This window comes from Mytilus galloprovincialis, chromosome 3, assembly GCF_965363235.1.
Source record: "Mytilus galloprovincialis chromosome 3, xbMytGall1.hap1.1, whole genome shotgun sequence".
Classification (NCBI taxonomy): Eukaryota; Metazoa; Mollusca; class Bivalvia; order Mytilida; family Mytilidae; genus Mytilus; species Mytilus galloprovincialis.
This window is the reverse complement of record NC_134840.1, coordinates 49,213,644-49,238,083: the sequence shown is the minus strand read 5'-3', so window position 1 is coordinate 49,238,083 and position 24,440 is coordinate 49,213,644. Positions and strand designations below refer to the sequence as shown.

The 24,440-nt window shown below is 31.3% G+C and overlaps 1 protein-coding gene across 1 annotated transcript in view; it reads right to left on the bottom strand.

Annotated features, from left to right (window-relative positions):
* Window positions 1-12,552: 12,552 nt before the first annotated feature.
* LOC143068206 (uncharacterized) overlaps window positions 12,553-24,440 on the bottom strand; it is a 29,458-nt gene continuing 17,570 nt past the window's right edge. The window contains exons 12-19 of the mRNA XM_076242079.1: window positions 24,260-24,324; window positions 23,799-23,880; window positions 23,401-23,470; window positions 22,608-22,830; window positions 19,907-19,997; window positions 18,581-18,697; window positions 17,797-17,963; window positions 12,553-15,949 (exon numbers count right to left, since the gene is read on the bottom strand). Coding sequence (XP_076098194.1) covers window positions 15,822-15,949; window positions 17,797-17,963; window positions 18,581-18,697; window positions 19,907-19,997; window positions 22,608-22,830; window positions 23,401-23,470; window positions 23,799-23,880; window positions 24,260-24,324 — 943 coding nt within the window. The 3' untranslated portion in view covers window positions 12,553-15,821. The remainder of the gene's footprint in view (window positions 15,950-17,796; window positions 17,964-18,580; window positions 18,698-19,906; window positions 19,998-22,607; window positions 22,831-23,400; window positions 23,471-23,798; window positions 23,881-24,259; window positions 24,325-24,440) is intronic.

Genomic DNA, 24,440 nt, shown 5'->3' with positions numbered 1-24,440 from the left:
TAAGTGTTGTTTTGTTTTGGTGTTTTAAATCCAAAATAAGCACATTTTTTTTTTATCGTAAACAATGCTTGACTGTCCTATGTGCACGTTCCCATATAACTACCCCATATGCATAGCCAATATTTGATACATCATAAAAAGAAAAGCTGTAGCTTTTTAAACCTGAATTTATAACCATATTTAGGAAGAGTATTTTGTTAAAAACGTTGTCAGTTCGATAATTTTATGAATTCTTTTTTATGACTGTACGAATCCAGTTTGGACCTAGTGTTCAAAATGGTGCAGATGAAATTATCACTTCTTATGTTTACTAAAGCCATCACAAGTTGGTTGAACGAAATGGAATATCTTAATCACAGATAATAGCGACTATGTTCCGTATGTAGTAACTAAAACACGGTTAAAGTTGGAAATTCCAAGATTTAAGTTGGAAATTCCAAGATTAAAGTTGATAATTCCAAGATTAGTGTTGATAATTCAAAGATTTTTTTTGGTAGGGGTGTGCTATGTTTGTCTAAAACAATGTACCCATTTTTATATGATATTAACTAATATATGGTAACTATATTTATATATTAAAATTGTGACCCGCCATGACATTTCAAGGCTTATGGAGGTAGAACGTCATTGTTAGAAAAATTATAAAATATGATAAATATCGAGATTAAATGAAATACGTATTTCTGAAGAAGAGATAAACACTTTCCTTAGCTTCTTTTTTGCGGACGCCGATCTATACATCATATATAAGTTTTGAAGAAGTTTTACTTTATCGTTTGAAGTGAAAAATATTTGAATCTACATTTTAAATTGATACAAACAAAAATTCTCTGCTCTATAGATTTTCTTTCATAAATGGAGTCTGAAATATATCCATAACAAATAGATATAGGAAGATGTGGTGTGAGTGCCAATGAGACAACTCCCCATCCAAATAACAATTTTAAAAAAGTAAACCATTATAGGTCAATGTACGGCCTTCAACACGGAGCCTTGGCTCACACCGAACTACAAGCTACAAAGGGCCCCAAAATTACTAGTGTAAAACCATTCAAACGGGAAAACCAACTGTCTAATCTATATAAAATAAAAAAACGAGAAACGAGAAACACGTATAAATTACATAAACAAACGACAACTACTGTACATCAGATTCCTGGCTTAGGACAGGTGCAAACATTTGCAGCGGGATTAAACGTTTTAATGGATCCAAACCTTCTCCCTTTTTCTGAAACAATAGCATAACATCACAACATAGAAAAACACACGATAAAATATCAATTGGCAGACTTAACTCAATCAAAAAACGTACATTAAATGCACAGTATCAAATGCATATAAGAGAACACCTACTTATAAACTGTTACGCGTCGCATACTATGATTAGATACATGCATAATAAATCTGAATTGAAAGAAGGAATTATTAAAGCTTACTTTGACAAATTTTAAACTAACTTCATTTCAACAAGTTTAAATTACATGTTCTAAAATAGAGCTACAAAAAAAAAATTCTCTGCTCTATAGATTTTCTTTCATCTATTGTCGAAATGTGCATCTTTTGCCGTTAATGTTATCAAAATGCTGCTATGCGTAGTTAGCAACCTCAATACATGTATATATTTTTCTACGGTTTATATGTCATTAAACACATCTTTTATATAGGTTAAAATCTAGACAAGAGTAGTTCACAAGAAAATGTCAACAAAATCAATTAATTTGCAGCAAAAATTAACATTATGAATTAGTCATCAGGCAATTCAAACGAACCTTGTTCAGATGAAAACAGACAAAAAGAATAAATCGAGAAGACTACAATTATGTTGAAAAAGAAAGATAATCTAAATTAAATACCGTAAAACATAACATAAACTTTTATCGAGTAACCAGTTTTGATAAAAATGTTAATACCTCTTTATAAATGTCATGTGTCCGAAACAGGTTTCTACAGATGTCTTATTTAGGAAATTTCACCTTAAAAATTGAAAGACCGTTTGTAAATATCTAAAAACCCTATGAGAAAAATGACCATTACCATGACCGTATATGAATATTTTTATTAGTTTTATTGCATTCCCAGATACTATTTTCTCTTTCAGATTAATTTTGATGGGATATGCATTCTATATGCAGACTTTAAGAAAGGGGGTGCTAACTCTAAATTGATGATGCGGTCAAGCAGTAGAGAAAACTGTAATTTCCTCGTCTACATTAGTGTGTTTGCATGCATATTTTATACACTAATACTCGGTTGTTACAACGCTTATGCAGCTCGAAAATCAAGAACAAACCAAAATATTTGGTATGTAGTGACCACTTATTTATTAGTGCGTCTTGACATATTTTAATCAGTAATGACCAATCATTAACATTTGAAAACCTTGGAAGTAAAATAAATCATTCCAATGGACAACCGGTTTACTTTCTATTGTATCCTAAAGATATCTAATAAACTTAATAAGATACTTAATATAGTTTATCAGATATTTTGTAGAGTTTATATGATATCTTTTTTGTTTATAAGATATCTGATATGATTTATAAGATATTTTATAAACTATATAAGATAGCGTGTATACTATATGAGATTTCTTTAAAAACAATAATATATCTTATATAAATATATCTTCATATATTTCATAAACTTACGAAGATATCTTATATACTTTATATACCATTGTTATTGAAGATGACTATTAAGTTCACTATTATCACAGATAAGTAACAGCATCCAAAACAACCAAAATGTCAACGAAGCATGGCTGATGTTCAAGAAACACCTATTTGCCAGCCTTGATAAAAACATACCATCATAAATAGTCAAGTCCAACAACAGACTACCATGGATAACACAAAAGATCAAAAAAGATGCTTAAGAAAAAACAAAACTTGTATAACCAGGCCAAAAGAACAAAATCATGGACAAACTACCGCCATTTCCAAAAAACATGCAAAAGGGAAATTAGGAAAGCAGAAAACAATTATATTAACGACGCTATAATTGAAGGAATGAACAAGAACAACACAAAACCCTTCTGGAAGTATGTTATGTCAAGGAAACAGGACAACATAGGGGTTGCACCACTAAAGAAACATGGACAGCTCATAAACGACAGTAAGGAGAAGGCGCAAATTCTACTGGAGCAATTTGCGTCCGTCTTCACAAAAGGAACAACTCAAACACTACCCAAAACAAACATCAGGGTAAAAGACTCCATACATCAAATTACCATCGGATCAGAAGGAGTAAAAAAGCTGCTACAGAAAGTCAACCCATCCAAAGCATCAGGGCCTGACAACATACCAAACAGAGTACTAAAACAATGCGCCGAACATCTGGCACCAATAATAACACTCATATTCCAGCTCTCACTAGACAGTGGTACACTACCAGAGGATTGGAGAAATGCAAACATCTCTAGCATATTCAAGAAAGGAGACCGACATGCGGCCGAAAACTACAGGCCGGTCTCATTGACATCAGTACCATGTAAACTACTCGAGCACATCATTTGCCGTCATATACTTAAACATCTGGAAAAGCATAATGTATTAACATCACTAAACCACGGCTTTAGATCTGGATACTCCTGTGAGACCCAACTTGCCATTACAATCCATGATATGCTACAATCCTACGATAAAGGAAACCAAGTAGATATTGCGATTCTGGATTTTTCAAAAGCGTTTGACCGTGACAGTACCTCATGATAGACTCTTGCACAAAGTAAACCAATATGGAATTAGAGGAAATATCCACAAATGGCTAACTTCATTCCTAACCGAAAGAAAAATGCGAGTCCAACTTGATGGAGAAAACTCAAGAAATGCTTCAGTTGAATCCGGAGTCCCCCAAGGAACGGTACTAGGACCCATCCTCTTCCTGTGTCACATAAATGATCTCCCAGAGGCAGTAAACTCATCAGTCCGACTATTTGCAGACGACTGTCTGCTGTACCGAGAAATCAAAAACCAAAATGACCATAACAAACTACAAGAGGATCTGAAATCACTAGAAAAATGGGCCGACGACTGGGGTATGCGCTTCAACGCCAAAAAATGTTATATGCTTAGTCTGAAAAGTAAAAGTCAGCGATTTTACAACCTTAACAACCACACGCTTGAACAAGTGTCATCCAACCCATACCTATGACTCCAAATACAAGAAGATCTTAAATGGAAAGAACAAATAACAAATACATGTAACAAAGCCAGTTCTACCCTAGGCTTCCTTAGAAGGAACCTACAACACTGTCCTATGGAATGCCGTAAAACAGCATATATAGCTCTCATACGATCAATTATGGAGTATGGATCAATTATTTGGGACCCATATACCCAAAAAGACACTGACAAACTAGAATCCATACAAAAGAGAGGTGCTAGATTCATTACCAAAGACTACAAATCAAGAGAGGAAGGATGTATGACAAAAATGCTAAAAGAACTTCAGCTCCCGTCATTACAATCAAGACGCCAACAACAACGACTGATCTTCTTTTTCAAAGTGGTTGAGGGGAAGATACCAGCGCTTCCTCCCGACGATTTAATCAAATTTCACAGACCAAAGAGACAAATCAAAGCAACAACGTACAATAACTTTGTAACAAAAAACATTATAGACCACCAAGTCCGTAACAACAAACGTGCGGTAATAGTTCCAACCAGTAAGACAGAACAATTCAAGAACTCTATTTTTGTGCGCACTGCAATAAACTGGAACCATCTGGAAGACTCAGTAGTGTGCGCCACTACTACCGAGGAGTTTAAATCAGCACTCCTCAGCAAGCGCGACTAATTGTGCGCAGACCAACCCGTCACATAATAGCCGAAAGGAATCTGTGACGTACCCATCCTAATTTCATAAGTGGGAAATACAGATACAGATACAGAAGTCATCATATTAATATTAATACTATTCACCATTTATCAAAATTAAAACCAAATTAAATAGTTATCAAAAGTACCAGGCTTATATAATTTAATACGCCAGACGCGCGTTTCGTCTACACAAGACTCATCAGTGACGCTCAGATTAAAAAAAGTTATAAATTTAAACAAGTACAAAGTTGAAGAGCATTGATGACCCAAAATTCCAAAAAGTTGTGCCAAATACGGCTGTGGTAATCTATGCCTGGAATAAGAATATCCATAGTATTTTGAAAAATTCATACTTTTGTAAACAGGAAATTTATAAAAATTACCATATTATTGATATTCATGTCAACACCGAAGTTCTGACAACTTGGCCAGTGATACCCTCGTGGACGAAAAGTCCACCAGCAGTGGCATCGACCCAGTCGTGTTAATAGTTATCACATGTACCAGGCTGATAATTTGATGCGTCAGATGTGCGTTTCGTCTACTCAAGACTCATCAGTGACGCTCATATCAAAAATTTATAAAGCCAAACAAGTACAAGGTTGAAGAGCATTGAAGACCCAAAATTCCAAAAAGTTGTGCCAAATACGGCTATTGTTATCTATGCCTGGAATGCAACTTGTAATTGAAATAACTTATAATAATGCCTTTCTTTTGATTATCATATGGGAAGTCCGTTTCTGCTTCACATACTTTCAGCAAGTTTCAATTTGCTTGCTCATTGCATTATAGTAGTCACTCCAATCAGTATGTCTTGAGTTTGACAGACATCTAGAGGACAGTATATGATCTTCAGTAATTAAAAGATCTAAATAAAGTAATACTAGTAGTAGGTCGATATCTGAAACGAGTTGTGAACAATTTACATCTCTACCTGTGTGACGTTTACATACTGATCAACTGATCTACCGCCAATGCGCGTTTCTACGTCAGAGTAAATGTTAATATACCCATGTGCCTGTCAGGGTAAGGATTCGGTCCCGTATTTTTTTCAACCTTTGTGGATAGATTTATCTTACATAAATGAAATACAAAAATATAAAAGCAATGAATGAGATTGTTAAATTTGGTAAATGCCTTTTTGTGCTTCGTTGTTAAATATTTATTTTTTTATTGTGATGAAGATAATACACAATGTTGAGTGCTGTACCCCTATTTATGACATTTTTACCTATTGTCTGTTTGTTTTGTTCACACATCGTTGAAAATGCGTCTGTGATACAAGTGAGATGTTTGGCTAGCTATAAAACCAAGTTCAATCCACAATTTTCTAGATAAGAAAATGCTTGTTCTAAGTCAGGAATATGACAGTTTGAGTTTTTGATTTTGCCATTTGATTAGGGACTTTCCGTTTTGAATTTTCCTCGGAGTTCAGTATCTATGTGATTTTACTTTTTTATCAGTACTAACTAATGTTGATAAATTCTACTCTAAGCATGCTGGTGTTGGTCAGTGGAATCTTGATAAGTGTTGGTAATAAAGTATTTTGTGATCGCTCACTAGAATATTCGGATATGAAGAGGTTATTTTATACTGCATTAATTCAGACAGGAGTATAGATGTTTTGTCAAACCTGCAATATCGAAAAGTGTTAGTGGAAAAGAACTCGTTCTATGGCTTATAGTTGTTTACTTCTACGTCAATTGTTCTACAGTGAACAGCTCATTTGCAATCATAACTCTTTTTATTTCAATATTGAAAAAATGTCAGAGCATTTACTTTATAATAATTCAAAAATGTCTGCTGTACGTTATTTAAAAAACAATCCAATGTCACAAAATCAACCAAACCAAATTAGTTAAATGGTCCAAATTACACGAAGGACTAGAAATAATGAAGATAGGCACTAAGCATGAAGTAATGATTTTTTATTTACAATATTTACCCTCTTTATTAGGATAGCAGTAATTAAGATAAAAAAAAAAAAAAAAAGATGAAAGTATCAAAATGATTTTTGCACGTATTTATAAATACGATGAAATTGGTTTTTAAACTTGCATTAGCTGTCAAATTCTTGTTTACCGATTTTGACCCATATTCTCAATTTAAATTCTATAACATACTAAAACGTGTACCCAATTTTGCCAAAAATTTTAAAAAACAAAAGCAATTAGCGATGCACGGGATCGATTAAAATGAATCAGCATTTGGTTTCTAATTATAGAAAAAAAAATCCATGAGAAAGATCTCCGCAGACTGTCGATGGTTACATAACCTGATATAAACACAAATGTGAATACAAATACTCATATACGCATGCGCAATCAGATTTTTCTAGGTCTGCTAAGTTCTACGTTATAGGTTAAAAATATATAGATTATTGTTTTACATGTATATGGATGATTTTTTTGTGGGCCGGGTGATTCAGAGAAATGGTTATTCCTAGTGTTTCCCTTATTTCACTTTTCGATGTTTTTTTTTACAAATGAACTTACTGATATGTGGAACAATTTTCACCTGAGGGCAAATTGAAGGTTGTATGAATACTAATTCAATTAACCCGAATAATTCAGTTGTTATATTCGGCTGATCTATGATTGCGTCTTAACGCCTGCATGCATAGACAATGAAAAATCGTCGATCTATCACTCGGAGTAAGCTCGAGATTTACCTTTTTCGATAATTTGAGCTGATTGCTGGTTGATCTTCTACACGGCACCATTCATAATTCTGTATTCGTGAAGACATTTTATCGTGTTAGGATTGCAGGTCCTCGCAAGGAGATCGAGTATACAATTTAGAATAGAATGCCATCCTTGAGTACAAGTACACTAGTCAATGCGAAAGGTTAAAAATTGAAAACAAATAATGTTTTCGGACAAAATACCACACACAAAATTTATTTATACAATTGGAAAATGTATTATTTTAAATCAATGTACTGCTGTAACTACATCTTATAATTTATAAACACGAAGCTGTGGTGATGGCAAAAACAGATGTACAAATATAAATGATCAGACATATTTACACCAGGAGACTACGTAAATTTAGGAAAGTACTATACTTTGAGGCTTAACGTCTAGTTGCTGTCTAAACCGATTTGATTATTTAGACAAATTACCAGCTGTTGGAATAATTTGCCACATTATCTGCTGATATTGAGGACATTTCTAAATCGCACAAATAAATTAATGATTTGATTGACCATTTACATGTATATTTTTTTCCAGTGTAACCAATAAAACTCATCCACAGTGTAACATATTACTACATGTATGTAACAACAATTCAATCCAATGTCTGTTCAATCAACCATTTAAGCAAGACTTCATTTTTGAATGGAATCATGTAAAGTCTATGACACAATGAAAAAGGGTGAATGTAGTGCACAAAACATTAAATTAGAATAACAAAAAATACTGAACTCCAAGGAAATTCATATACAAACGACAGTCACATTGAATTTATTCGTATTGACAAAATAAGTACACATGTAAAAAAATAAAGGGATACAGCAGTCAACATCGTATCATTATGTGAATCACTATAAAAAAAATCAAATATGTCTACAAAGAAAGAACAAAATGGTACATAGACATATCAAAAGGGCTAAAAACTCACCAAGGACAGGCTTATAACTTGGTAATAATTGTGGTTGTCTGTGTTTGATGTTAGTGTTTTAAATAGATTAATTTATAAAGTGATAATTTACGGAAAATGAACATATTCATAATATTTCATTTTAAAACAAAATAGTGACTACTGGGCTTGAGCTACCTCTATGGCATGAAATGTGATAATCTATGTTAACATACCTTAAATGATTTTGATTTTTCAATGTGCCTGTTTAAGAACTTTTTTATGTTTAGGAAGTTCGCTACTCAGTTTCTAGGTAACAAGCTTTTCATAACACTTGTATATATTGATTGACGATGAATAAAGGAACCAATAAAGCAAAAAAAAAAAATATATAGGTCAATGTGGTTGTTTTCGAGATATTAACAATTGAAATGTTTGCGGGAATATGTTCTCTCTTGATTTTTCTTAGCTTTATCATTGGCAAGACTAAATTCTCAAAAACTATTAAGAAATAATAAAGATTTTATAAGACTTTTACAGATGGCTTATAAAAATACATGTAAAAGATTTATAAAAAGAAAAAAGGGGTCAATTGGCATTTTTTTTAAGGCATTCAAATGGATAAAACCAGAGGATTCCAAAAATCTGACAAAAATCCCCAAACATGACAAGCGAACATCCTTAAGTAAGATTATATTGATTTATTAATTGGTGTTTAATGCCACTTTCAACATTACTGTGCCATTTCGTGACGGTCCATTTATTGATTGAGGAAAACGGAGTGCCCAGAGAGAACAACCGGCCTTCGGTAGCTAAACCTTTCACTTTTATGACAGTGTCAAAAAAATCCATAACATTGACAACAATGTGTGAACGAAACAAACAGACATAATCTATATGATAGGTAAAAATTGGGATACAGCAGTCAACATTGTTTTCAGATCTAAATCACTATAAAACAAACAAATATGTCATTAAAGAAAAACAAAAGATATATAGACAAAGCACATAAGCAAAAACAAAAGGTAAGAATACAAACATTCATTTTGGCACAATAACACAATGACTGGATGTAAAAGTACCGAGCTATGTCAAATGGATATTACCAAAAAAAAGACTAAACATAAACTAGAGGCTCTAAAGAGCCTGTGTCGCTCACCTTGGTCTATGTGAATATTAAACAATGGACACAGATGGATTCATGACAAAATTGTGTTTTGGTGATGGTGATGTGTTTGTAGATCTTACTTTACTAAACATTCTTGCTGCTTACAATTATCTCTATCTATAACAGTACTTTCTGTGGAAAATGTTATCGAAAATCTTCAAATTTTAAGAAAATTGTTAAAAATTGACTATGAAGGGCATACTGACTTAATTTTAGTTCTTACTTTGCTGTACATTATTGCTGTTTACAGTTTATCTCTATCTATAATAATATTCAAGATAATAACAAAAAAAACAGCAAAATTTCCTCAAAATTACCAATTCAGAGGCAGCAACCTAACAACCGATTATCCGATTCATCTGAAAATTCCAGGGCAGATAGATCGTGACCTGATCAACAATTTTACTTTCTGTCAGATTTGCTCATAATGCTTTGGTTTTTGAGTTATAATCCAAAAACTACATTTTACCCCCATGTTCTATTTTTAGCCATGGCAGCCATCTTGGTTTGTTGGCCGAGTTACCGGACACATTTTTTTAACTAAATACCCCAATGATGATTATGGCTAAGTTTGGTTAAATTTGGCTTAGTAGTTTCAGAGGAGAAGATTTTTCTAACAGATTACTAAGATTTACGAAAAATGGTTAAAAATTGACTATAAAGGGCAATAACTCCTAAAGTGGTCAACTGACCATTTTGGTCATGTTGTCTTATTTGTAGATCTTATTTTGTTGAACATTATTGCTGTTTACAGTTTATCTCTATCTATAATAATATTCAAGATAATAACCAAAAACAGCAAAATTTCCTTAAAATTACCATTTCAGGGGCAGCAACCCAACAACCGATTACCCGATTCATCTGAAAATTCCAGGGCAGATAGATCGTGACCTGATCAACAATTTTACTTCCCGTCAGATTTGCTCTAAATGCTTTAGTTTTTGAGTTATAAGCCAAAAACTGCATTTTACCCCTATTTCTATTTTTAGCCATGGCGGCCATCTTGGTTGGTTGGCCGAGTTACCGGACACATTTTTTTTAACTAAATACCCCAATGATGATTATGGCTAAGTTTGGTTAAATTTGGCCCAGTAGTTTCAGAGGTGAAGATTTTTCTAAAAGATTACTAAGATTTACGAAAAATGGTTAAAAATTGACTATAAAGGGCAATAACTCCTAAAGTGGTCAACTGAACATTTTGGTCATGTTGACTTATTTGTAGATCTTACTTTGCTGAACATTATTGCCTTTTACAGTTTATCTCTATCTATAATAATATTCAAGATAATAACCCAAAACAGCAAAATTTCCTTAAAATTACCATTTCAGCGGCAGCAACCCAACAACGAAATGTCCGATTCATCTGAAATTTTCAGGGCAGATAGATCTTGACCTGATAAACAATATTACCCCGTCAGATTTGCTCTAAATGCTTTTGTTTTTGAGTTATAAGCCAAAAACTGCATTTTACCGCTATGTTCTATTTTTAGACATGGCGGCCATCTTGGTTGATTGGGCGGGGCACCGGACACATTTTTTAAACTAGATACCCCAATGATGATTGTGGCCAAGTTTGGTTAAATTTGGCCCAGTAGTTTCAGAGGAGAAGATTTTTGTAAAAGTTAACGCAGGACAACGACGGACGCGGGACACCAAGTGATGAGAATAGCTCACTTGGCCTTTCGGCCAGGTGAGCTAAAAAGTAACAACTTTCACAAGACAAATAAAAGAACACTATAACACGTTATTAAGAAGATAAATAACGTCAGTACCTAGAATCTACTTTTCAAAACCATCGTGTATTATTCGTGAAGTTGATACGGAATATTTATCAACAAGGTATAGGTATTTTCATGCAAGTGAGAGGTTTAGCTAGCTTTAAAACCAGGTTTAATCCACCATTTTCTATATCAGAAAATGCCTGTACCAAATGAGGAATATGATAGTTGTTATCCATTCGAATGAGTTGGAAAATGTATATCCCATATGCAGATGAGTTTGGTATATTGATACTAAGGTGGAGGAAATTAAAAATTTCAGAATTAAAAGAACAGGCTGAAAATCAAAAGGCTATGCACACTCATATATGCCAAAAACTAGCTGGCTGTGCCATGACACTGAGACTACTATAACACGTATGTAGGAGTTTCATCATGGCATAAAATGACAACGAAATCGACCAAAATATAACATGATAAGGATTCCTGTAAATGCGAATGTCCTTTGAATAAACCTCAACTTAAAAGTAATTTTTAAAACACTGTAACATTTATATTTTTTTAAATGGTACCACAACATTTTTCCAGTTATTAACAACTCCATCATGCTTGGTGAAGATACCATTTTTTGGCATTGCACAGATATCATGGTTTCCCCAGACTAATTAAAATATATTTCATATAAATATGTTGGATGTGTACTGACAGATTGACATTTTAGTCTTTGAAAACAAAAATATTTATAAGCTTAAGTTATGCTTTGCACCATCTTTCAGTAACTGGAAGTTCTATTAGGTCTGTACCTTGTTTTATGTCAGTTGTGTCTGTTCTAAGTACTGATTTTATGTCTTGATGCTTTCTTAAGATTTGTATAATGTTTTTGTTGAAATGGTACACCACTGTTTAAGGACAGGTGAGGGTTGACCACTCATAAACATAATCAACCCCATATAATGGGCTTGTCCTAAGTAAGGAGCCTGTAAACTAATGATTGGTGGCGGTTAATGTCTGATATAACTGTTTTGATTGCTGTCTTCTATAATTGTAAGATTCAAAACCAGAACATTAGGTTCTTCTTTTGACTTGTTTCATGTTATGTCATATGGGGCCATTTTATCGTACTACACTGTATGACGAAAATTGCCTTGTTATGGGTAGTTTGTGCTTCTTGGATATATTCATTCTCTTTTCATAATCATGCCATATAAAATTAAGTCGTGGAAGATCATTTTTTTTTTTAAAAGATTATTGAATAAAAGAAAAATTTCTAAATTCAAAATTTTTATGAAGTAACAAGATACATTGTTAATGTACATAATTATATAGACAAAATATATATTATTCAACATATTCTGGACATCAAAGCTATATTGGTGCAAACTTTCATGACTAGACACATATAAACTTCAAATAAAAGGTAGTGAAAAGTACAGCATGGTGTGACAGAAAGACATTTAATATGATGCACAATAAACCATTTTATTTTCAAAATGGGTTTTGATTGTACAATAAAGACGTAGGTCCAGTAAAGGCTGATTTTGGCCTCAAATTTGGGGTTCATCTGAAGAAAGTTTTTGAACACTTTTTAAACATTAAAGTCAAAGTTTCTATTTTAGTTGATTAAATTAGTTTATGTGAAAGATTTTAACTGATTTAGCCATTAAAAATACTCCAATTCAAGCTTCAATATGGAAAATCTATCAAATATGAAAAAAAATGATGATGATGGTTTTTGTCAAAAATGAAAGTGACCGCATCCGTGTTCATCCTCAATCATTATATATTCTATGTATTATCATCAAATATTACTTACATTTCAATATTAAGAATAAACACAAATGCTGAAACTTTCATATAAGACGGAAACCGTCTAAAATTTAACTAAAATGCTAAAACTGTGAAGATTTCAGTAATTTAGCATGACTTAATGATGGTGGTACCCAATATATGTGCATTGTTTTGTCAAAAACAGCTCATATTTATGTAGTAGAAGCATTCTACTTTCCAATAAATAACTAATAGTTTACATTTGAACAATTTTGTAAAACTGCTATAGTTTGGGGTCAAAAAGGGGTCTTACTGGACCTACTCCTTTGAAATAAGAAAAAAAAGAGAGAATGTAAGTTTTGTATTCAAGTTGTTTATCCCATTTCAAGGGCCTTAATATTCATGATGGTAGATTACTCTAATGTAAGATTCAGTCTTTAGAATAAAAATCTCGTAGAAGAGTGTTCAACTATTCCACCTAACTTGGTATTTCACTTGATGTGTATTATATTGTTTAAAGGGGTCATATTAGTTCAAAAAAAAAATTATCAGTTGATAACTGAAGATATATTCTGCCCAAAAAACATCTTATTACATTTCTTTTAATGTATTTTATTTCATTACAGTTATAGAGGTCATATTGGTAAGTTTTGGCTAAATTGGGTTGCAAATCATAAGGAGTATTCATACATACATTACATTACTTCAAATTAGGCAGCTGACTTCATAAGAGAATATTTATACAAGTCCTCTTCATAAAAGAGATACCAAACAACCCTTTAAACTTACTGGTGTACTGTTAGACCTCGTCTGTGGATGGGCAAATGATGGCAATGCCTAACACTATTCTTTTTTTAAGTTGAATATGAAAATAACTTTAAAACAAGAAAAGTTGTAGAAGACAAATAAAAAATCAAATAACATTGTGGTAAAAATACATTGCACTGCATGTAAATCTTTTTACTTCATTAATTTCAAGCATAAACAAATAAAATTACATTAAATAAACAAATTAAATGCAATAACTATTGCACTATATAAATATATTTCCCTTTACAAAAGTTAACAACAATATCTACAATACTTAAGTTTTATAAATATGTTTGAAGTCAAAAGGGATAGTATCTATAAAGAATTTTGGCAATAATAAAAAATGAAAGACAATATCCCTTTAACCCTTATTCCTAAAACTATACAGTTTATAACATAAGAACAAATCACATGGTGTCAAAGCTAGAGCATTTTAGCACATGGTTATTTTATGTTTTTTTAAACAAAGTCAATTAAAACATAAATGAAATGATTGCAACTACAACAATTTAATCTATAATCAATAGTAAACTCAAATATATCTGAACATGTTATATACACAGAGACATAGTGAAAGGAAACAATACTGGTGTTTTTTTTATACTTTTAGTACAAATATGTTTTAATTACTTTAATATCCATTTTTTAGCAATATTGTAAGTCAATATATGTTTTTAGTATCTGCAGTTTAGTAATATCATGTGCATTCAGGAATATGTTATTTTCCCATGGCATTATTTTTCTTTTTATCACTTTCATAGCTATAACAAAATTAAAAGAAAAAATAATAAATCCACAAATTTACAACAGTATTTGAGTATTGTCAACAAATAGATAATATTATACTGAACAAGACTTCAACATAATTATATTGACAAAACAAATAAATTTGGTTTGAAGAAAACAGTTTAAAACAAATTAAAAATTTTACTACTAATAAAACTAAACATGATATGACCATCATATATATTAGTTAGTTAATCTACTCTTGGTTTGACCAAAGGGTTTCTGTAACATTAAGGACATAACTGGTCATCTTGACACATATGAGTATTGTTTCCAGTAATTTCAACAATTGACAGATACTTAAACAGCCATTTGTGTAAATCTAAATGTGCCATTAGTACATGATACAAACCTTCCCCAACACTATAATTATGTAAAATATATAACAAATAGTATAGAAATAGTTAGTTTGATAATATTATGTGAATGGGTAACAGAAATCTTGAGTTAATGTACAGAATGTGAAAAATGTAAATTTTCCATGATTTAAGTTTGAACCCATTTGTCTTAGAAAATCAATAGGAAAGACTTCTAAAACTGTTAAAAATATATTCAGAGACAATTGTCATCAATTTAAAGTACAAAAGAACTGTTGTAAATCAACATGTGTTCATTATACAAAAATGTTCAATATTTAATGAATATATTAGTATACAACCAATGTATATGCAATTACGTGTGCTCTAGCTTACAATTTGTTTTTATATTGTAACACAATTGTTAATCAAAAATACTTCAAATTTCAGATACTGTTTTCACAAACATTCTTACAAGTACAAATTGATTATCAATTATGCTGAACAACTCATTAATTCAATTAATTTGTGTAGAAACATCTACAGAAAAATATCTGTCAGGTTTGTAAATAAACTACAAACTTATTAACATTTTTAATTGTCAACAGTCTCCTTTTCACATTTTGTTACTTGGTATAAATAAAATAAAAAATGACAGACCTAGTTACAAGTACACACTCTTAGGCCTCTTTAAGTATATTATTTAAGATATTCGAATACAATGTCATCAAATATCACTGAAGATAAAACAACACTACCAACAGCTTTGTTTCAAGCATGAGGACACATATTCCATTCCTTGATAATCAATGCAGTTCAAACACTAAGTAAAGAGCTGCTAAAGTAAAAGTGGAAAACAAACTGTAGAATATTACTAAACAGTATCTAAAGTTAATTTCCTTGGTACGTTAATTTCATTTTCATCAAAAGTGTGGCCTTCATCTTCTGGTTTTATTTCTCCTTCAAACATCTGCTGAAGTAAAACTTCCACCTTTTTCCGACCTGCATAGAGATTTTTGTATACAAATCAATACAATTAAAAGAATCCATGACAAATGTTCACCACTTTTTCACCAACTCGACCCACTTTTAAAAAAATCGCCCCAAACTGGTTTACCAAATCAATCCACTTTTTAAAAAATCGCCCTACTTTTAACCCATTTCACAAGTGGGGCAATTATTTAAAAAGTGGGGTGATTTGGTTAACCAGTTTGGGACGATTTATTTAAAAGTGGGTTGAGTTGGTAAAAAAGTGGGGCAATTAGGTGTGGGGTGATTTGCCAGTGGGGTGATTTGTCCTGCTTCCCAATAAAAATAATCTGCCTTTTGATCTTATGATATAAAAGCGGCAAGCCTTTAATTTATTATGGAATATTGTTTTTAGACAAAACATTTATCTTGCTTCTTAACTGTTGCCTGTATACTTCCACTAAAGAAACATAATACATATAAAACACATATAGGATGGTTCATAATGTCAGAAAATCCATATATAATGCATTTTAACATATTAAAAGCAATATGCTGTAAAGATGAATTTCAGAACAGTAAAAACCAAAAGGTATTTTTCCTGAACTTATTCATTATTTGTTTGCATTTGAATAACTGATTAATTTGGCACTTCAATGTCATAGTAAAGATTTTTTTTTTCAGAAATAATCTATGTATATAGTTGATGTATCTCTATATTATAATGTAATCCAAAAATATATTATCAGGCTCTGAAAAATTCCAAAATACATACAAAATCAACTGTTTTGTTTGAAAAATCAAGAATATGTCATGTCTGGAAATGGTACTAGTTGCAAATTGAAATTGAACTTTTTTTCAAGGACACATTTTGTTAATATCTACTGTTAACATCTTCAACTCTAGATTTCAAATGTGATTATGCAGTGCTAATACATTGTGGTATCTTTCTATCTGTGGAACCATAGCTCTTGTAGTACTCATGATAGTTTTTGACAATTTGCAGACCATCTATTGTCCACAAATTGTCAAAAGATATCACAAGGACCATAGGAGCTATGGTTCCATAGCTAGTGTTATGCAGCTAGTGTTATGCCAGCTAGTCTGAACTAGAGGCTCTTAAGAGCCTGTGTCACTCACCCTTGGTCTATGTGCATATTAAACAAAGGACACAGATGGATTAAAGACAAAATTGTGTTTTGGTCATGTTGACTTATTTGTAGATAAAGGCAACAGTACTATACCGCTGTTCAAAACTCATAAATCCATGGACAAAAAACAAAATCGGGGTAACAAACTAAAACCGAGGGAAACGTAGCTGTTACTTTGCGGAACATTATTGCTGTTTACAGTTTATCTCTATCTTAATAATATTCAAGATAATAACCAAAAACAACAATATTTCCTTAAAAATTACCAATTCAGGGGCAGCAACCCAACAACCATTTGTACGACTCGTCTGAAGATTTCAGGGCAGATAGATCTTGAATTGAAAAACAATTTAACCCCATGTCAGATTTGCTCTAAATGCTTCGGTTTCAGAGTTATAAGACAAAATCTACATTTTTACCCCTAAGTTCCATTTTTAGACATGGCAGCCATCTTGGTTGTTTGGCTGGGTCACTGGACACATCTTTTAAACTAGATTCCCACATAATGATTGTGGCCAAGTTTGGTTAAATTTGTCCCAGCAGTGTCAGAGGAGAAGATTTTTGTAAAAGTTAACGACGATGGACGAGGACGGACGACAGATGCCAAGTGATGAGAAAAGTTTACTTGGCCCTTTAGCCAGGTGAGCTAAAAAGTGGCATGACTCTACCACATCATTTCTCTTGTTTTTTGAATTGGACATAGAACTCATATCTTGTAAATAGCCTTACTTTTCTTTTTCAAATGGAACTTTAACCCAGTTTCTATTGATAAATCTGGTATACTGTCTGTGTCTGATTCAGCATCATCGTCTAGAGAAGATTCTGGTAATTGCTCATTGGGAACCAGTTCTGTGTCATCCTTCTGTACCTCCTGGGGGTTTGTCTTTCTGGTACCCCTTAAAGCAAAATCAATGTAACAATTATTCTATGATGAAACTCAAAGATGCCTTATGTTATCACACTAGTTTAGGTTCAGCTATCATTATTTTCACATAGAAATCAGACTATTATCAATCACTTTTTCTTTAATTTATCATGCATCTACTCCATTTTGTTAACATATCACATAAATTACTTCAAACAATGAGTCATTTAAATTTGGTATCATTATTAATTTCTGGAAAATTGATCAGGAATGTATGATGCAAGTTAAACAAAATAAAGATTGTTAGCAACCCATGCATGGCTAATGTTCATGTAATTTTCACTCATATTTCAGAACAAAATAACTAACCCCCTGAGTCATGCATGCTAAACCTCCTAATTTGGTTAGTTTTCATCATATATATCAATTTACCAGATTTCAAAATTATTCATGATTTAAAATAGTCCTAGCTTTTAGGTTTAGTTCACATCTAAGCTATTTCAAATTCACTACAAATGTATCAGTTACCAAAGTTCCAAGCTACTTCATATTAGGTTCATTGCTTACTGTGAATGAAATGTCCAAGCCATCTTCACAACTTAATTAAAGTATAATTAAACTCCATTTATTATATGACTGTATACTTACTGTCCTATGCCAAGTCCTAGCTGTTTTATTTTTGTTTCTACACAAGATTCCAGTTTTCCAGATTTATCTATAGTATACTCCAAAATGAATGCTTCCAAGATGAATGCAATGAAAATACTACAATGCAAAATACAAATATAGTTGAAGATGAGGAAAAACATGTATAACTTGATTTTGAATATAAATATAGATTTAGATATTTAATAATAAATAAGAGAATATTTATTCATGTCCTTTTGTTACCAATAGTTAAATTGGAGAATATTTCTTCATGTCCTTTTGCTGCTAATAGTTGAATTGGAGAATATTTCTTCATGTCCTTTTGTTGCCAATGGTTAAATAAGAGAATATTTCTTCGTGTCCTTTTGTTGCCAATAGTTAAATTGGAGAATATTTCTTCATGTCCTTTTGCTGCCAATAGTTGAATTGGAGAATATTTCTTCATGTCCTTTTGATGCCAACTGTTGCTTTACAACTTTACTTACAGAGAAAACTTGACCATCCAGTTTAAAACTTTGACCATTGTTGTGTAAAAAGTAAAATCACAAAAATACTTAACTCCCAGGAAAATTCAAAACAGAAAGTCCCTAATCAAATGGCAAAATCAAAAGCTGAAACATCAAACAAGTGAATTACAAATGTCATATTTCTCACTTGGTACAGGCATTTTCTTATGTAGAAAATGGTGGGTTGAACCTGGTTTTATAGCTAGCTAAACCTCTCACTTGTATGTGTATGTGAGGAACTCAATTCTTATAACAGAACACTATCAAATTGAATGTTATCTTGATGGTATGGCATTGTGTGCTGCTAAGCATGAACTCTTGTGGTATATATGCTGTCTTAACAATATCAAATTTATGCAAATCTACTTTAATTTTCATGATTTGTCCACACTATTTTGAAGATAAATAGTGCATAAATAGAATATGAAAAATATTCATTAAACAGTCTTTAAAATGTCACATGCAAACAAAGGATTAATTTTCCAAAAAGTCTTTCATGTAAAATTGAATAATGTACAAATGCTTTCATATTTAAGTTTAATTTGATTTTTAATACAGTTGAATTGGTACTATACTTTTATAATTAAAATAAAAAAATCAGAAATCCATTGAAGCCACTTTTCTTTTGTTTTAAATTTTGTCAGGGATAAAAAAAAAATATATTTTTGCTCTTTTGCATTGCTTTTTCTCACTCTAAATCTACTTAACTTAAAATTAAATTGGTGTGGCTTTCAGATTAGTATTTAACAGAAGCAGAGATTAATGCAAAACAAAAGTGAAATTTTAATCATTAGTGAAATAAAGTAAAAGTTGAACTTACTTGAGAACAATTACAACACAGGTTAAATGAAACATAAAGAAGTAGATTCTAGCTGCCTTACTGGTGACAGCCACAAAACCAGATGCAATCAGTGGCTAGAGTTAAGGCTTCAAAAACTAGTTAGTGTTAGAAAAACAGCAAAAACAAAATAGAACATAAAATACTTATAAAGCCAAATAAGCATAGATAGTAGCCACAAGGATTAATTAAGGAGGGTAAATAAAATACAAACTGCTGCGGAGAAATTTTTTTTTTTTTCTCAAGAAATCTGTGTTTTTAACAGTAATGCTTCCATTTTGATTGTACATCCTGAATTGGCCACTTGATAACATTTTTTTTCAGCAAAGAACATAAACAACATGGAAGACAAATAGTTATAAGAGATGATAACAGGATATTACTGTCTAATTAAAGTCTAAAAGGAGGTTTGATAGTTAGGACAGTTCTGAATAAAAGGGAAAAAAGGAAACAAATTGCCTTTTTTTCTTCTTGAATATGATCTACAAATCTAGCTTATTTGGCTTAAGAGTGTGTAATGCAAATGGTTTTTGTCCTTGGCAAAATTTATCATAAATGGTCTAAAATGTTTAACCAATTATTTAAAAGAAAATCATAAATTAATTTGTTACATCTTTTAACAAAATATCCCTTTAAGACCTCACATGTTTAGAATTGCCTAGGACATCATTAAAATATTAAAAATCCTTACTATACTCAACAATGCTTTTATTGTACAAGCATCTGTCAAAGAATGCTCAACATGAAGAAGATAAAGGAAATTCATAACTTTTAAATAAAAGAGTGGAATAATTTTATTTTTAATAAGATTATGACTTAGACTTTGATTTCCAAATAGTTTTTTAAAATAGAGGCTACCGAAAGTCTGTTTTCCATAACTATCTTCCAATATCCATTATAATGTTGACAGGCTTCAAAATTGAGTATAGTATGGATACCCCACACATATACATGAGCAACAGCTTTCAACAAAAAATTATTTTACAAAAATTAACTTTCCTGTTTAATACATTTTGTAGTAATATATCTTCTTGGATAAAGCTATTGCTCATATCTCAATATAAGTGTCAAGATCACAAAATGAGGCTATTTTGGCAGATTTAGTTGTTTTGCCCTACTGTAAGAAGGTTGTTAATTGGTAGATTTTCAAGAGTTTTTTTTTATTTCAGAATTCAAGAGGCCAAACAAGTATCCTTATCATAAGTTTTGCATTGCTTTGCACTTTGTTATCACAAAATAAGATGAAAAAAGAAAATTTGGTCTGCTTGATTTAAATATTTTTTTCATTACAGTTTTTTATCTAAATTTCAAAATAGAGCAACACCAAAATCAGTGCCATGCCTTGGTTGCAAGCTTTTAGATGTTGATACTCAAATGTGTGTATAATATTATCTATGGTATAACCAAAAGCATAATTTTAGGTCAGAAAATGAACTTTATCAATACAACATATATTATTTCTGAAAATTCAACTTTCAAGCAAAGACTTTGCACTTAAATAGTTTTAACCTATAAAGCAGAGTAATCTACATTGGGCATACCAAAACTAAAGCAACCTATATGTAATAGCTGAAGATTTTCCTAGCTATAGGATGTAAAAAGTCATAGAATTGTGACTGGAAAGGGGGCATGTGTTAAAAACAACAAACCTAAAAATAGAGCAGAAAACAGCCCAAGGCAACCAATGGGGAATCGCAGTGAGCAAGACCCACACAAGGAGGTAGGCTTCAGCTGGACCAAAACAAATATGCATTGAAAAAGTAATTTCAAAGAGACATGATACATTGAAGCCATTACATGGCCTAAAAATAAAGTTGTATCAATTCCTGACTTTAAAGGATCTTGTTATTTGAAAAAGTGCAACAATGAAACGATAAAGTAAAGCATTCAAACTGTCAACCATGGAAATGTTTGAGGATTAAACACAGATTTATGTATTTAACTAATCCACTTCATTTGTGCATTTCAAAATATAATAAAATCTTTTGTCCATATCATCTTCAATTATCTGTAAAGTAGTTTGATCAACCTAATAAAACAGAAACTTTTCCTGTTTGGGTGTTTTGCCAATGTTAAAATTTCGAAAATAAGCAGAAAAAAAAGTGCCTCATATATAATGACTTAATTTTTAAGGGTTCAGTAAATCATTTTGTATTTCCATTGGTTGACATGTGGTTAGATGACATTAAAATATGCATAAAACAAAGATACAACATAAAATAAAATCACTGAAACTGATTACTGTAGGTTTGGGAATTTTTGCATGCATGTACTCATTAATCAATTGGTAAACATTAGACAAAAATGTAATATTAAATATTGTGATTTCAGTTATAGTTGCTATTAAATGTTGCTGCAAAAACTTTAAAAATCAAATGCAAGTTTTTATTTAATGCAAAACCTTTCCTGTTGCAAATTCTTCACAATAAATATTCTCAGAAATTTCTCATTATACAGTATGTTATTTGTTTATAGTCCTATTTAAACTTTACAAGTTCCTCAAATTTAAAAACATTTCAACTCAAATAACATAAAATGCAAAACATTTCGACTCAAATTACAATAAATGCATAACATCTCAAAGCAAATTAAATGTAGATAATTTTTGTTTGTAAATCAGTTTCAATGAGAAGCAAAGTGCAAAACAATAATAAATAAAAACAAGAATAACTAGAAAGGATATCATGCCACTGATTGACAACAGTAAGCTCAAACAAAATGACTAGAGACTTGAGGAAATCATTAAAGTTGTTGTTACAGTACTGATATTTGAAGAAAGCTGTACCATTGAGTTTAGGATTACCACAGAAATGGCTCTCGTCTCCTTCCGTGGTCTCATATCCATAATAATCAAACTTCCCACTAAATATTTCCATCCCAATGATGGCAAAAATATAGTAAAATACCTGTAAGAAATCATATCTATAGTCTAATGTCATTTAGTAGCTTTTTTTTACTATCTAACTTTATTAAAAAAACCATTTGATAATCTATACAAAGGGAAAAGTTATGTTGGGATAAAGTGAGTCCAGAGTGTTTTAGGAATTAAACATGTTAAACCAGTACATATGACAATTGGAATAAATAACATTTGTATCTTCTTGATTTTCATTTAAAATATCCTTGAAAAAAAAAACAAATGTGCTTAAATGCATTTTAACAGAAGATGTAACTGGATGCAGACACAATGCATGATGGACTCAAAACAAAATGGGTCTTTGGAACAATAGATTTATGCAAAAAAAGTTTGTTCTTGGGGCATATCCTAATATTAAAGAAGAGGAAATAATATATATGTAATAATAATTTCAAAACAAGATTTTCTTCTCTGAAGTAAGTTGTATGCTTTGTTTTAGAATTTATCATGTTTTTAGGGTATAAAAAAGAATATTTTACAGCAATTGTTGCTTTGTATAATGCTAGATTGTGATTCTACATATATTAGGCCAATGTGTTTTGATTTTATTTCTACTTACAAATATGACACCACCATAGGTAAATATAGATGGTCCAATATTTATAATTGTCTGCAATACAACCTTAAACCTGAAATTTAGAGGGCAATATTATGCAATTTTTCATACAGATACAAAAAAGTTTTTAATTTAAGATGTTACAAGAATCATCAAATTCTGCATTTTGAAGTTAACAGACATATGGATGAACAGATGCAGGGATGCACATACCAATTACCATATTAGGCATAAAAATAAACTAAGAATTTTCAATAACTGTCTTTAAATGTCTGCACTGCAACAAATTGAAACAACTTGAAATATACAATAAAGGATGGTGTAGAAGAATTGAATTATAATCTAATTGTTTCAGAATATAGTTTTAAGACTTTCTGCTGATACATAAATAAATTCAATACCTCTGTATGCTTCCAAAAATCTTTACCAGTCTGAGAACTCTCAACACCAGCAGTAAATCTAATGTTTTAAATTCTTCTCGTGCTGCAATTGAAATAACACTTTGTCAGCTTGTATTGATATCTTTAACAATCATGAAAAAAAAGCTTGATTATTCTTAATCCTCAGAAAAATATAAGTAATAAATATTCACATGTTGAAAAATATTATCTCACCAGTATTCATAAATCTACAGTATCTTAGCCACAATAAGTTTATTAAAACACTATTTTTCATACTATATGACTGATTTTTCATATACTGACTTTATTGATCTTTTACCAAAATGCCTTTTAAGTTACAATAATAAATTTCTAACCTCAAAACTATGTACCAGCAATTTTGACAAAAGCTTGTTTTTAGTCAAGGTATGAGATAAAACACATTAATTGTTTACTTTATTTCAGTTTAAGAATGCACTTACATGCCCCCTCTGCAGCCTCTATAGCTGAGGCTATCACAGCTGAAAACACAACCAGAAAGTCAAATCTGAAGAAGAAGAATATAAGTTATTCATGAAAATTAATGTTATTATCTTAGGAACAGTTCTTTAATATTATTTTTCTCTTGTCTCAGGTTTTTTAAAATGTAAAATGTTTTTTTGT